Below are 16,109 nucleotides of genomic sequence, written 5' to 3'. Positions count from 1 at the left end.
CATTAGTGAAAGTGAAAGTGAAGTCGCTCAGTCGTGTCCGACTCTTTGCAACCCCAAGGACTGTAGCCTACCAGGCTCCTCCACCCATGGGGTTTTCTAGGCAAAAGTACTGGAGTGGGTTGCCATATCCTTCTCCAGAGGATCTTCCCGACCCAGGGATTGAACCCAGGTCTCCCGCATTGTAGGCAGACGCTTTACTGTCTGAGCCACCAGGGAAGTCTAATGCACCCATTAGAAAGAATGAAACCGAGCTCTATACTGATACAAACTATCTCTACAGACACATTGTAATGCGAAAAGTAAGGTACAGAGCAGTGTGGAAGGCTATGGCTGTAGTGTAAAAATCCATATATATATATACGCTGGGATGGTAATGAGAAATCTCACTGGAAGGACACAGAGGAAGCTGGTCAGCTGCCGCCCAACAGGAGGGAAAGCAGCCTGAGACTGGCTAAGATTCACTTTACACTGCAGGGCCTCTACAGTACTTGGACAGAGGAGTCCTGAGGTACACGTGAAATGTGGTGGCCCCACAGACAGAGACGTCTGTAGCAAACAGTAGGCGTCCTGGGGGAAACTGTGCATTTCTGGGGCAAATTTAAAGCGTTTTCCCAAATGCAGCCTTGGCTGAAATTTACAATCCATCCCTTTACATCAGCTCACTTTATACCAAACCTAGATTAGCTTTACTTAATTTGCTTTGTTTTTTCACATTTCCACTCAGGACAAAAATCCAACATAGTGAGTTTATTTTAGCTATATGGTTGGAATTTGTTTTTTTTTTAATTTCATTTTATTTCACTCCATAGCTATATTCTTTTGTATATTTTGTCATTGTTTCACCAGTTATTTGTCATAGTATTTTTTATTTTCTTGCTATCTTCTGACTCATATAGGAAATAAGAATTCAAGAAAATTTAAATAAAACCTTGGGAAAAAAAATTTAATTATCTTTAAGTTAAAAACAAAAACGCTTCTTTTAAAACCTTAAATGACCAACTTATTTCTAACTAAATTTGAGAGTTTAGATTTTTCTCATATAATCAGAAGATTAATGCTTTCTTCCCAAAAATAAGATACAGTGGGAATTTACACATATATATAACCCAGGAAAGAGAGGTTATATTACTGCAAAGTGGGAATTTGACAGAATAAAGAGATAAAAAGCTGTTGTCTGGACTTCCTTGGTGGTTCAGTGATTACGAATCCGCCTGCTAAGGCAGGGAACGTGGGTTCGACCCCTGGTCTGGGCGACTAAGTCTGTCCGCCACAACTACTGAGCCTGTGCTCCACAAGAGAAGCCCAGACGCCACAACTAGCCTGTAGTCTCTGCTCGCTGCAACCAGGGAAGGCCCACGGGCAGCGACAAAGCCCAGCGCAGACAAAAAAAAAAGCTGTTGCTGTGTTGAACAGGGTGCCTGGAGCCCTGAGCTCGCAGACAGCTATGCCATGCCATCAACACACTGACCTGATGATACACGACCAGAAAAGGGCACATGGCCAGTCTTTCCTCCAAAGAGACTCATTAAGATTAATGGAGTAACTTCATGTTTTAAAAGTTGGAAGAAACAGATATTCCAGTAACAAAATAAAAATCAGTTATCCCACCACTATGAAGGTTCTGACACAGATCCCTCCAGACTTTTATCATGCAGACACATATATACATTATTTTATAAAAATGTAACTGTAAACTATTTAGACACAAATCTTAGCATTTTATAGCTCTGTCCAAAGCTTTATTTGGAAAGGTAAATGAAACTAATCAAATATATTATGAGAAATTACATGAAACATGGAGAGAGCCTTACATTATTAAGCTTATATAAAATAAATTCTAGATAAAACAAAAATTTAGATTGGTGGTTGTGACAGTGTAACAAAAAGTGCTAGAAAAATGTGGCTAAATTATTCTTTAAATCTTGGAGGCAAGAAGGCCTTTCTAAACACCACACAAAATGGGGGAAAAAAGTAAAGAAGATTGATAAATATGATACTTAATACATGAAACTGTTTCATAACTAAATATCAGAAACAGTGTTATAAGACAAATGATAAAGATCAATTTCCTTAATAAAACAGTAAATCCTACCAACAGGAGGTTCACAGTAAAAGTAATATAGGTGATCAATAAACTATGGCATCAGATTGAGCACCTTGGATTGAAAGAAATGTAAAATTATAATGTGAAGTCATTCCCCACTTATTAGGGTGATCAAATTATCACAAGAAGAAAGGACACGCCCCAAATCCCACCACCTGGTAACTAGCCTACTAAGTAACGCCGTTTTCTCCTAAGTGTTTGCCATCTGCTACTGAGAGCAGTGCCTTTTCTTTTACCTCTGATTCCCCTGCAGCTAGCACAGATCAGCACTAATGCTTGTTGGAAAGAATGTGATTAAATGAAATGCTTTCCAAAACTTTACAATGCTACTGGCAATACAGAAACGTCTCAACTGTACTCTTGTCACTTTTTGCAACTTAGTAGGTGAAAACATAAGCAATGATGGCTCTTTCTTTCCATTTTAATTTGCAGTCCTATTATTGAAATCATTCTTAAGAGATGCTGAACCATTAACCCTATTTCCAAAACATGAAAAGACAATGGTCAAAAACATCCCAAATTTGTTGAAAGATAAATTTATAGACTTAAGAAAGTCAGCTAACACCAAGGGAGGTTAAAACCAAAGAAAAGCCCACTTAGATCCATCATAGTGTAACTGCTGGATGAAACACAGACAATCCACGGGGACAGGAAAATGGCACCTGTAACACAGCGGCTGAGGTCAGACACCGGCGGCTAGAGACGATGCGGTGCCGTCTGGGAAAAGCTGACGGAAAACAGAACAAGACCTAAAACACTTTTATGCAATGAAAACATCCTCCAAGAATGAAGAGGAAATGAAGACAATTTTAGATTTAAAAAGGAAAACAAAACAACATAAAACCTTAGGAAAAACTGATGGGAGATCTTCAGATTGAAGGGAAATGATTTTCTATAAAAATGAGAATCATCAGGAAATGGTACTCATGTAGTTAGACATAAAAGACTGCTCTGTTTCTTTTAACATATACATGACTGTTCAAAGCAAATATAATGGGGTTTGTAAATCTACATAGGCAATAACATAACTTACCCAAACTGATAGAGATAGAGAAAATCTGAATAGCACTTAACTACGGAAGAACTTCAATTCACTATTCAACCTTTCCCACAAAGACCCTAGCCCAGATGGTTTTACTGGTGAATTCTATCAATCATCTGAGGAAGGAACAACACCTATATTAGATAAATTCTTTCAGAAAACAGAGGAAGTACTTTCCAACTCATTCATATGTTCAGCATAACCCTGAAACTAACACCTAAACAAGACATCTACAGGAATGAAGGGCATGGACCACCTTTCCTTGTGAGCATGGGAGCAAACACTCCTCACAAAAAGACTCAATCCAACAGTTTATTAAAAAGGTAGTAAATACATCCTGCCTAGGAGGCTTAAATCACAAGACTGAAAGGTTGGTTTAATATCTGACACTTAATCAATGCAATTCATAATATTAACAAAATAAAGGACCAATGCAATGCTAGTTTTGTTTAGATACTCACTTTAAGTTTTCTAACTCCTGTTTTCTCAATGGGGAAGAAGGTGGAGCTGGAATGCATTTGTCTCCATCGTGGCTTTTACTGCTAAAATAAAGACAGAGTCCTAATTATGAAGAGCACAAATAATCAAATATATTGATAAAGTTTCATCTCCCTATCCCCACTCTCATGCAATTTTTTAATGAAAAAAGTGTAAAAGAATCAAACTGAAAAATACTTGGTAATGCAGTCTCACTAACATGTTAAAGCTGTAGCACAGGGACTTTTCTAGTGGTCCAGTGGTTAAGACTCTGTGTTTCCAATGCAGGGGACACAGGTTCGATCCCTGGTTGGGGAACTGGGATCCCACATGCTCCACGGTGCAGCCAAGAAATTAAAAAAAAAAAAAAGCTATACCATGTATTAGCTTCTTTTCCCTACCGCTCTAAAAAATCTGTAACAGAAAACAATATCTCTACTATACAAAGGAAACCATTCCAGTATTTTTACAAATTTCTCATTCTTCTAGTTGTCTTTCACCAACTACAGTAAAGCATAACCCCTTGATTGAGGGAAAAAAATTCCAAAATTTTTATTTCAAATTTTCTATAATAAACATTATATTTTTAGCATCTTAGAAAAGATGCTGAGATGGAAGACTCGAGTTTAAAGGTGCCATATGTAAAAAAGAGCTCTTTACATATAATAGTGTTAGTTTTATTAGGAGATAGAATTCTCCCAATTTCTGTGCACTCGGTGCTTAGTCAGTCAGTCATGTCTGACTCTTTGCAACCCCATGGACTGTAGCCCGCCATGCTTCTGTCTCCATGGAATTTTCGAGGCAAGAATACCGGAGTGGGTAGCCATTCCCTACTCCAAAGGATCTTCCCAATCCAGGGATTGAACCTGTGTTGATTCTTTACCACTGAGTCACCTGGGAAGACCCCCAATTTCTACAGATTGGCATAATATTTCATTTAATGTAGAAAATCAGAAATATACAGAAATATCCTGAAGGTCAGTGGTTAACTTTAGTATGTTAAGAGAAAAGGCAGAAAATAATAAGAAAAGAGAAGTTTTAGGGATTTAAGTATTTATTTTAGTAAAGGTTTTTTTTAAAAAAGCCATCTCTGACAGCAACAGGATTTCTTGCAATGATTCCTCATGGCAGTGAAAAGCTTACTTTCTACTTTTCTTTTTCAAGATTCTCTCCTCACTTGGCCTTCACCTTTTTTTTCTCTTGTACAGAAAGAAAAAAAAATATATATATATATTTGTATATACATTTGGCCATGCTGCGTGGCTTGTGGGATCTTAGTTCCCCAACCATGGACTAAACCCAGGCCTCTACAGTGAAAGCGTGGAATCCACTAGGCCGCCAGGGAATTTCCCAGAAATACTTATACATTCATACTTCCTATCACTCAAAACAGAAAACTTTGGAAATTCTGGCTGCAGATTTTAGGAACTCATCTACTGGACAAAGCTGACTAACGAAGCCCTGCAGACCTGGCCGAGGGAGGTCGAAGCGGTCGGGATACCTGCAAGCATCGCTGCTCTCACCGCTCTCCGCGTTGCCGCCTAACTGATTACTGTTTTTAGATCCATTTTCCTGCTTCGGATCTTGCTGGTCTTCAGGTAACAGCAGCAAGGCATTTCGGAGACAAATGGCTGCAAACTCCATACTGGCTACAGGAATGGCTGAAGACTGTCCATCACTGAAAAGAACAAACCCAAGTCAGCTAACAAAATGACAACCATAAATAAGACTTCCCTATTATCAGGAATAAAACCAATGTAACTAAATAATAAAGGCTTTGCCCTCGGACAGGTAGAAATGGTAATACAAGCAGTTATGAGAGAATGCTAAAGAGTCCAAGGCCTAAATATCATAGAGGAGTACCTTGGGGACATCATGGGTTCGGTTCCAGACCACCACAATAAAGACAGTATCACAATAAAATAAGTCACACAAAAATTATTTGGTTTCCCACTGGATATATAAGGAATGCCTACACTATGCTGTGGTCTATTAAGTTTGCAACAACATGATGTCTAAAAAAAATAGCCAATGTACATATCTTAAGAAATATTAATTGTTAAATGCTAACTATCACGACCTTTTAGTGAGTCAAAATCTTCTTGCAAAAGTACCATCAATGATCACTGATCACCATATCAAATAATGACGAAAAAGTCTGAGGAAGTGTAAATAATGACGAAAAAGTCTGAGAATGTGCCAAGAATTACCAAAATGTGACACAGAGATTACACAGTGAAGAGCTATTACTGGAAAAATGGCACCAAGAGACTTGCTCCACTTAGGGCTGTCACAAACCTTCAATTTGTAAGAAAAAAAAAAAGCAACATCTGCAAAGTGCAACATAGAAATAGCTGAGTGCAGTACAGGGAGGTATGTCTGTATATACGATGTAAAGTATAAGTAAAAGATTGCAAGCATATACATTATACACGACGCTGTTTCTACTGGAATGGGACCTCGGGGACAACCTGACGGATACCTGCAATGTTAGTGTTAATCTAATAAAGGAGTTACAGACAATAAGAACTGTAGTGAAGGCCAGGACAGATACAATCAGAACGGAAAAGAAGGGAAAAAGTAGATTTTCACATCTGAGCTTTGTTTTGGTTGACGTTTGCTTTTAAAAATATCTTACTTACAGTTACCTTGTGAAAAAGTAATGTTACCAGTCTTATAACTTTGTTGAGATTTTATATAATTTTCTGTTGGCTTTATATATCAAGCTGAATCAGCTTTATTAGGGAGAAAAAAGGGAAAAGGTGTAACAATTTTAAAATGGTAGGGAAGTGATGCTTTAACTTGTCTTTGAAAGAAATCTATATTACTGTTGAAATAAAGAGCAAATTATTGTGTGCCAGATACATTTTTGAAACTTTGGGAAAACTTTTAAACGGCACTGAACAATTTTACTTTGGACAGAAGAGAAAAGCAGAAATTTTTTTACAAAGCCTACTACTTTAGAAATAGTAGCAACTCCAAATTGGAATCTTTGTAAGAGATAAAGTTGGTCATATTTAAAAGTTGTTCAGTTGAAAACCTGTTCTACATGAGACAGCTTTATATTACTTCTGTTGATATATATATAATAGTACTTTTTTCTCCTAGTACTAAGGAATTAGCTTTTGGGACTATGAGAAAATAATAACTAAATGAAAAGCATCAATGATCAACTATATAACAAGGAAACAACAAGATGCCCTCTTCTGGACATTCTGGATAATGGCACTGAGTAGACCAGGGTTTCTTATGGCAACAACCTCAACACCCATGGATATAATAAACCAAAATCATGTATGAAATAACATTCGCCGCTGACCTGTGTACAGCAGTCTATTTGCTGAAGCAGCAATAAAATCTAGTTACAAAGTGGCTCCTCCTATGAGGTGATTTCCAACCATATTTTTAAATAAATAACACTATTATGAAATAGTATTAAACATATACACTTTCTCTTGGCAAAATACTTACTTATAAACAGTATTCTGGATGGACTGTGATGCCAGAACTATTTTACGATGATAGCCTTGACCAACAATAGACTGTACAATTCCTTTTTTACTTGGAAGACCTTTTGTTTCTTGTTCAGAAGTCTACAAAACACAAATCATTTCTAATTAATTTAATGGAATTGTAAGATGAGGTATGAAAAATAACCCAGGACCTTTCACAATTACTCTAAGAACCTTCTTAAGATCCATCAGTGTGGAGTTTGGGGTGATAAATGTTTGGCAATGAAGAGAAGAGTACATGAGGCTGAAAGTCGGTGGCATACACTGCACTTTATTACATAAGCTCTGAGATAAATCTGAGGCATAGAGCAATTCAAGAGTGACTCAAGGAACAAGGTGCGACTGTACAGCAGAGAGAACTATATTCAATATCCTACGAAAAACTATAATGGAGAAGAATATGAAAAAAGAATGTTATTTAAAAAGAATGACTCAAGTGTTTATTCAGAATGATTTATTTGGACCAGTCTGTGCCCTAGGCACCATGCTGGATATGACGGGCACTATGGGCGTTTTCTTTCTTAAAGAAAGTAAGAGCCACAGAATCACAGTGAATGAGAGAAGGGAAGCAGGTCCATTTACTAAAACACACATCTCTCCCTTCTTAACTGCAAGTATTAATTACAGCATCAAAAATATATACACAAACAAGCTACATATGTCAAAATTTATCATAGGCACAATTCTTACCTTCAAGGAAATTAAAATCCTACAGTCCTGTAAACATTAAACTGAAAATAGTAAAAGCTACTAGCTCATATAGAGATATTTTAGGATATTTCACTATGATACATAATCTCAACACAGGAGCTTGGTGGTGTCAACTTCCTTTATCGTCCCCCCCTCCTTCATGCTAAGTCTCTGATTTACCTGCATTTTATAAAGTCCTGCAGGTTCTCATATACAGGGACAGACTGGTGACAACTCATATGAACTCACAGAGATAAACTCTGCCCTACAGAAAGTCCACCTCTCAACGCGTTGTTTCTGTGCTGTTACTTCTTGCTCCCTAATACAACTTTCTCGTGATTCTACCTCCATATACATGTGACTTTTTAACAAAGCAAGGATTTACATGTATCTTCATTATAGACACAATTACATGACATATCAAAAATACAATAAAAGTGACTGAGTGACTGGAACTAATTTTTTTTTATTGAGGTGGCAGCTAAGGAATACTAGTGAAAAATAAAGACAGGGTAGATGTTCTGAACCACGATTAGAAGGCCTTCTCTTCTGACCCCTTTTCCTCGCAGGGGTGATAAAAACTTTCAACAGCTTGCCCATACTCTCTTCCCTGATCCTTAAGGCTGTAGAAGCTGATCAGATGGCTAGATCTGGATGGGACTAAAAATCCACAAAACAGACCATGGAGTCAATAGGACACCAACAGCCAGAGAGTGTGCCAGAACGGTCTTTATGTAAAATATTATGGGATTAAAACAGTCATAATTTTAGAGTGGCTTGGCAGTAACCACACTCAACAAGTAATTTTCAGAACTCAGAAAAATAAATGGCACATATCCAGAAAAGTAAACGGCATGTGGTGATTTTTTTTAAGTAGTCTTCTCTTAAATACTCTAATTGAGTCTGTATTTTTTATTTAGTAAATATTTTCTTATATATACTATACATTGCTCAGGTGAACAAAAACCCTGCATCTGCCAAAAGAGGTCTGCAACAGCGTGCACTGATCATGAGGATGAATCATCTCCTTGGCGTCACCAGGTTACTGCTTATTGTAAAGGAGTGTATTTTCAGAAAGTAAAGCTTTGTCCAGCATTCCTTCTGTCCTGAGTAAATTAAAAGAAATGTTGCACATTTTTATTTGGAGTTTATAATTTCTCCTGTTGGGATTTTCCTCTCTCATGTTACTCAAGAGTATTTTGGGGCTCATTTTACCTCAGGTTCTAGATGGAGGAGAAGTGCAAAGATAGATAATTATTTATGGCAAATTTCCTGTTAATAGCACAGGATTGTGAGTGTTCTGGTATCTACCAGGTTTTCACAACCAAATCATTTTTGCTATTTTTTAAAAAATTTACAAATTTACAATTTTCTTTTTTTTTTTCAAATTTACAATTTTCTAGAAGAAAACAGGAGAGAAAAAAAAAAAAAAAAAAACTCATGAAATCCATAGAAGACAGACAATCCTAAAAGCACCATTTCTAAAAATAAGTCATTTTAAAAGAAAACAATTAAACCTCACTAGAGCCTCCAACACTAATTAAATTCATCTCATTAAAGAGAATAAGCAATTTCTAGAGATCCTTTTTGTTTTAAAAAAAAAAACAAATTATACCTAGAATTGTTCATCAGTTAATTTAAGAATTACCCATTAAGAAAGCTATCTCTTGATACGAAGGAAAAGTACAATGAAATAACCCACTAAAGCCTTTCAAAGACAACATTCACCCCCAGTAGTAGCAAACTCAAATCAAACTGCTTGTATCAAGTGTGACAAGTGCCAGGCAGACACACCTCTTTAATCCCTTTAGTTCCTGTAGCTGCTTTTCAGGAAGTGCTGTTCCCCATGGCAGACATGCCAGGCAAAACCTCTGGATGCCATACCCCCTAGAGCCTAGCAAGGGCGGGGGTGGCTAGGAGACCGGGTGGTACAGACAGCTGGTGAATCTGATACTACCTGTCTTTCCCCCACCTCCCACTGACCCCTCCCCGACCTGAGATCCAAAAGGCTTTTGTCACCCGCTGTTTGGCGATAACCTAGGTACGGAAGCTAGTGTAAACTGGTCTATTTCTCATAACCCCTGTGGATGGACACGTGTCAGAGAGAAAAAGCCTGGTAATCCACTAACTCCACACCATCTACTGAATCAGAAGGAAACGTGCGGGCACTGGAGGACACAGCGTAACACGGTTCTTTCCACACTCGCAGTGTTATCAGCAGTCCCAGTTTAATCTCCGGGTGCATACAGCACTTTCACGCCAGCTTACGACGTGGCCCCTGCCCTGGCAGCTAGCAGACCACTGTTGCAACAGATACGACCTTCTGAACGGCTTCAACTTTTCACCGTGACTGCTGACACATGTGGTCATTCTCACCAAGAGCCAGAAAGTGAAAACATGACTTCACGAAACTAAATTCTGTCCAACTGATAAGGAACGGAAGACTATCTTTACAAAGTCCCTGAGAGTCAGCAAGGGGAGGGGGGCAGCAAGTGGGTGTGGGGGTTCAAAAAGATAGAGACTCACTCCCTTATTAGCAGCAATGCAGCATTCAGCCAGCCGCAGCCAGAGGCGGGGGTTTGCGTGATAAACCTGAACCGCTTCAATCAGACACTCAAATGCAGCGAGCGGCCTTCCAATGTGAAGCAGCTGAATCCCACAGTTATACAGCAACTCATACCTCTTGTTGGTTAGTAATGTACACATAGGTCTTCCTGAGAATTTTTTGCCTGATGATAAAAAGCAGATGAGAACAAATTATTAGATTTAAAATAGCAGCTCCACTGAAAACATTTCTTCACTAAGTACTCAACCACTACCTCATCTGACACCGAGGAGCCCAATCCTCAATCTGAAGGTGTAAACACCTCCCACCACAATGATGATCTCCACCCCCGACCCAATAAATATCCTCCAGAGGCATCTCAGTTGTCTGTGCTCATGGAGCCAGAGATGTGTCTTCTCACATGCCAGCTCCTCAGGCAACAATGTTCCAGGAAGGCAGAGACCGAGACAGGACCCTCTCTCACTCCAATGAACCTTACACTACCTCTCCACACTCTTAGCACCTGTAAGAAGATGCCCCTCCTCTTCACTTTCAGTTCAGCTAGGCTTCCCTGGTGGCTCAGATGGTAGAGAATCCCCGTACGATGCGGGAGACCTGGGTTTGATCCCTGAGTTGGGAAGATCCTCTGGAGAAGCGCATAGCAAGCTACTCCGGTATTCTTGCCTGGAGAATCCCATGGACAGAGGAGCCTGATGGGCTAGAGTCCACGGCGTTGCAAAGAGTTGGACAAGACTGAGTGACTAAGCACATCACAGTCATTTTATCAGCATGTATTTTCTTAACCAGAAGTATTCAGCTAATGTTAGGGTTTTAGGGAACTTTACTATGGAAACAAAAATTTCCTATACCTACAATGACTAGTGTTCATTCACTTATTCTAAGTTTCATTGCTGCTGTTCAGTCACTAAGTTGCGTCTGACTCTTAGTGGCCCCATGGACTGCAGCATGCTAGGCTTCCCTGGCCTTCACTACCTCCTGGAGTTTGTTCAAATTCACATCTATTGAGGCGGTGATGCTATCTAAATATCTTCTCCCCTGCCTCCCTCTTCTCCTTTCATAGGCCGTAAGAAAACAAGAGGAGGGATTCCCTGGCAGTCCAGTGGTTAGGACTTGGCGCTTTCACTGCTGGGGCCCAGGTTTGATCCCTGGTCGAGGAACTAAGATCCCACAAGCCGTGTGGTGTGGCCAAAAAAAAGGACAGAGAGAGACTATGTGTGATTTTTTGGATATATTTTTCATCAACTAAATAGTCTTTAAGCTACACAATTACCTGATTTTAAGGATTTCAGATCAAGGATCCATATACTAAGAATATAAAGGAATAAACTTCATAAATTTGCTTAAAGATTGTCAGGTGCTGCCAACAGTATCACATATGAAACCCCCGAAGAAAAAAAAAAGGCTAGAATAAAACTAGTTTAGGGACTTCCCTGGTGGTCTAGTGGCTAAGACCTCATGCTTCCAAGGTAGGGGGGTCTGGGTTTGATCCCTGGTCAGGGAACTAGATCCTGCATGCCTCAACTAAAGAGATGCCTCATGCTGCAAGGAAGAAGATCCTGAGTGCTGCAAGTCAGACCTGGAGCAGCCAAAATGAATAAAAAAAAAACAAAACCAAAAAACCACAAACAAAAAAACAAACTAGTTTGGCAGAGTTAAGAAATCTTAGGAAAATACTTTGCTTTATAACATTACCACATGAGATTACTGTTATTTCAAATCCACAAATTTGAATGTAATTTAAACTTTTTTGATTATTATCCCTAACACCTTGCTACACAAAGTAGCAATATCTACTAAAACTCCAGAGTCAATTTCTGGGGTGGGATCATGTGTATGTAAGGACACATACCGTGCATTTTAATCAGATACTTGCTCTCTGAAATCATGCTTTCCTCGAGCAGTGAAACACAAACTGGCTCCCGTCCGCGGGCTCACCTGGATCAGTGCTGCCTGCACTGAGCTGGGCACAGACGTTGTCATTCTCCTGTAGAGCCTTTTTAAAGTAGAAAATGCCCAAATTGTGCTTGCTCATGGCAAAATGGATACAACCAAGATTATTCCAGAACATGCACCGCAAGCATTCACCTGAGAAAAACACAAATTTATCCACAAACAAATTTTACTGCTGATACACATCCTACAAGAATCAGGCTTTTGGGGCCTGAGTAAATTCTATATTCACTCAGACACTAGAGAACAGTTTACAAGGCATTCGAAATTTAGGAAAACATCTGAAAATTCTGTAACCTCCTTTCTCTTAAAATCCCTTATTAAAAGTGATAAGTAAATTTAGCATATTAATTTTTTTTTAAGCATACTGATTTTGTTAGCCTGTTTATCTTTTTCTGACTTCATTTTTAATAACCACAGGCAAATGATACAAAAATGCAGAAGACAAGAAGTATTTATTAGTAACGTAATAAGTATGAACTGCATCCACACAACAGTTCTGGGAGGAAAGCAGCAAGTCATAGAAGCGACAGAAGTGTATTTAAGAACGTGTAAATGGAACGTGTAAAATCCTGCTTTGTGTTGCTCAACCTTGTCTTCACTCTTCTTTCCATTCACACTCCTTTAAATACGATGATGGCGGAGCATCTACCTTCCTGTGTGAGTCGGGCGTTTGTATTTCTTATCCTGTACACTTGCCTCTTCCTAGCTCTTAATCCCTTTAAAAGACCCGGTTACAGATGTGTTCCCGTTGGTTACCTGCCAGCGTGTACATTATAGAAACCTTCTGTCCCGTGTGTTTCCATGACTCCCCCGCGGCCAGCTTGTCGTCTGTCTTGTGAGTTGGTTAGAGTGTGTGTATGTGTGTGCTTATGCTTTTAATCATAAAAAGTTTCACATTTTTATGTGGTCAAACTTAGTCATCTTTTCTAAACTGTACGGTTCTGAGATTTTGGATAATGTTTAATCAAGGCTTCTTCACCACAAAAATAAGACAGTCATCCAAGTTTTCTTTTGTTGTCTTTATGATTTTATTTTTACATTTTAATCCTGCATGTGTCTGGATTTTATTTTGGTGTAATGAAAGCAACCCAAGCTTTAGTTCTCTTTTTCTAAATGGTTTCCCAAACATTCCTAAACAATTTGCTGACAGTCTGTCTTCTCCTCAATGATATAAAACACCAAACTAGACTGATAAAATTAATAATCAGAATACTCATTCAATGCTTAATGCTAAAAACAGAAGGCTGGCTTCATTTTGCTTTAAATTTAAACTTATTTTTAATTTAAATTTAAATTTTACCTTAAAATTAAGCAGCGATAATATTTAAGGAAGAAAAAAGCTAGGCTGAAGAAAAAAAGAGTAAGAAGTATGTCTTAAAGGAGGTTGTTTCTCATGGGTGGCATTATGAACAATTAAGAAAAATTCTATTCCCAAATCTTCTCTAATAGGCCTACTTTATTAGCAGCAAACACTGAATTTTATATATGGCAAGCAAATTAAAGATTTTAAAATAAATACAATGAAAAATATCAATACATAAAGTATACAACTATATATAAAATCTTTCCTATTAGATTATAAGTGTTGACTAGTCAACTACATGTCTGGCTCCATTTTAAAGACTGACAACATCAATTCTGAAATCAGTGTCAAGACAATCCTAGGTAAAATTTCTGCAATGTATATTATCTTTTTAGTCTGAGAGAGCATTTCAGTTTGGGTGTTAGAGGGTCTCTGAGGGGAAATTACGACAATAAAAACATGAAAAGTAAAAATTTAGCAGAATTAGACATGGGTACTCAGAATAAGCAGAGTACCTGAGAGAACTGTAATGGAAAACACTGCCTTTTTCTTTCCTTTATGACTCCACTGAACTGAAGGGGTGAACATGGGGAGGTTTGAGTGTGTTTACATGTGTGTTTTGTGCACTGGTCTAGACAGAATGTCAGATGAAACAAATATTTATTCATCTTTTGCGTTCTGAACTTAGTCCAAAGTATTTTCACTAGTTTAACCTTATTTCTTGAATAAACCGATTTTATTCCTTCTCCATAAAACAGCAATGACATGAACTTAAATGAGAGCTGCAAATTTTACCTTTCATTTTACTATTAATATTAAGCAATTTGTTAAGGCTTTCCAAATAGAGGAAAGAATACATAGCAATAAGTAAATTCCTGATTTATAAAAATATTTTCGATATAATAGTCTAAAAAACATTTCATAGTATCACTGCTTTTATGGGAGAGAAGGGAAAAAGTAAAACCACTGTCATTTCATTTGGGAAATGAGCGCATTCCCAAAGTCCTTATGCCTTGGACACAATTTCTAAGCTGGTATTAAAACCAGAACGACTGAAAGAGTACCCGAGGTGAAAGACAAGGAGCAGAAGTGAGGCATCTTTTAAAATGGAAACAAGTAATGAAAGAAAATTCTAGGAATTTTCTGCAGCAGAAATAAAAAATATTTTCATTTAAAAAATCACTTGGAATAGCAGCCTAGGCGTAGAACAAAAAGCAGCAAGGCACAGAAGGATCAGGAAGAAAACACCAACACGTCACAATTTTCTTTTACCTGTTTTCATGAATCCTGGATGCTCGGCAATGTTTGAACTATTCAACAGTTTCACAGCTTTTCGATAATTGCCTCGTAAGTACTCAAAATTGCTTTTAAGAAACAGGGAAGGTGCAGACTGTAAAGAAAACACAAGTTTCTTACAGTTTGTTCTCACACACCTAATGTGAGATCATAATCACACCACTGCACTGGCATGCGGTTAACAGCAAAACCAAACCACATTAAGTCAAGGTCATGAAAACTACAGTCTCTGGCTTTCCTATTGTTTTCACAATCTAAAACAATGAAACCTGGCAGGCAGCACTTTACAACCTGAATTATTAAATGTCTACCTAAAAAAACACATACAACATACATGAATAAGAATATAGTCTGCAAACTGTCTTCATCTATTATACTATTAACTGAAAGCCAATTTAACAGAACTAGATCCTTCATCTTAATGATTATTATAGACCGGTGATCTCTCTTATCTTCTAGGACACAAATACACCTTCATTAGAACTCAAAGTACAAATAATTAAATGCTTTTCCAAGTAAGGGGAAAAAGGTGTCATTTTATGGATGGAAAAATTTCCTAACAGAATGCCTGTTTTCAACAGTGATTATTTCAACAACAGAATAATCGTGTTTTGGATCACAGACCATCTTTCGCTTCTCCTCAAACTTGCTCCTGAAGTTTTCCCTGATGTGGGTATGACTAACAATGATTTATTTTCCTGTTCATCTTTTCCCTTTGATGATAGCATCCTTTAAGAAAGGGAATCATGTCTTTTCTCCCCGAAAAGACTTGATAATAGCCTCAAGTCTACCCCTCAGGTCTGAAATCCCTTGAAACTGACCCAGTGGCTAATTTGGATCCTGCCTGAGATTTCTAGAGTCAACTTTCCTGAACTTTTCCTACTATAAACTGTATCTCTTTATGACTTCACACTTTTAATTTACAGTTTTCTAAAAGTATCTCTTTACTGTCTTAAGGCTACTTAACAGTGCAGGGTTGGAGCGGAGGGAAAGGAAAGGGTATTTTTAACTCAAAATACTCTAGCACCAATCAAACTGAAGGTACTGTCGAGCCAAAGATCATGTGGAAGGGGCAGGTTTGGGCAACAATCAAATTATTTACCTTTAATAAATGTTTTGGGTATAATCTAAAAAAAATACTACCATATCTAATAACAGTAAATGTT

General features: G+C 38.0%; 1 protein-coding gene across 3 annotated transcripts in view; it reads right to left on the bottom strand.

Moving 5' to 3' along the window:
• CNOT10 (CCR4-NOT transcription complex subunit 10) overlaps positions 1-16,109 on the bottom strand; it is a 58,291-nt gene that overhangs the window by 19,255 nt on the left and 22,927 nt on the right. For 2 of the 3 annotated variants that reach the window (XM_086365677.1, XM_086365679.1), the window contains exons 8-13: positions 14,920-15,037; positions 12,327-12,476; positions 10,352-10,554; positions 7,095-7,216; positions 5,125-5,301; positions 3,608-3,688 (exon numbers count right to left, since the gene is read on the bottom strand). In XM_086365677.1, the coding sequence (XP_086221803.1) occupies positions 3,608-3,688; positions 5,125-5,301; positions 7,095-7,216; positions 10,352-10,554; positions 12,327-12,476; positions 14,920-15,037 (851 nt within the window). The remainder of the gene's footprint in view (positions 1-3,607; positions 3,689-5,124; positions 5,302-7,094; positions 7,217-10,351; positions 10,555-12,326; positions 12,477-14,919; positions 15,038-16,109) is intronic. The other variant, XM_086365678.1, reaches the window with a different exon arrangement.

This window comes from Bos grunniens, chromosome 22 (genome assembly GCF_055505025.1).
Source record: "Bos grunniens cultivar Pamir isolate PY7600 chromosome 22, Bosgru_T2T1.0, whole genome shotgun sequence".
Classification (NCBI taxonomy): Eukaryota; Metazoa; Chordata; class Mammalia; order Artiodactyla; family Bovidae; genus Bos; species Bos grunniens.
Note: the sequence above shows the minus strand (reverse complement) of the source record. Positions and strands in the feature narration are given on the sequence as shown.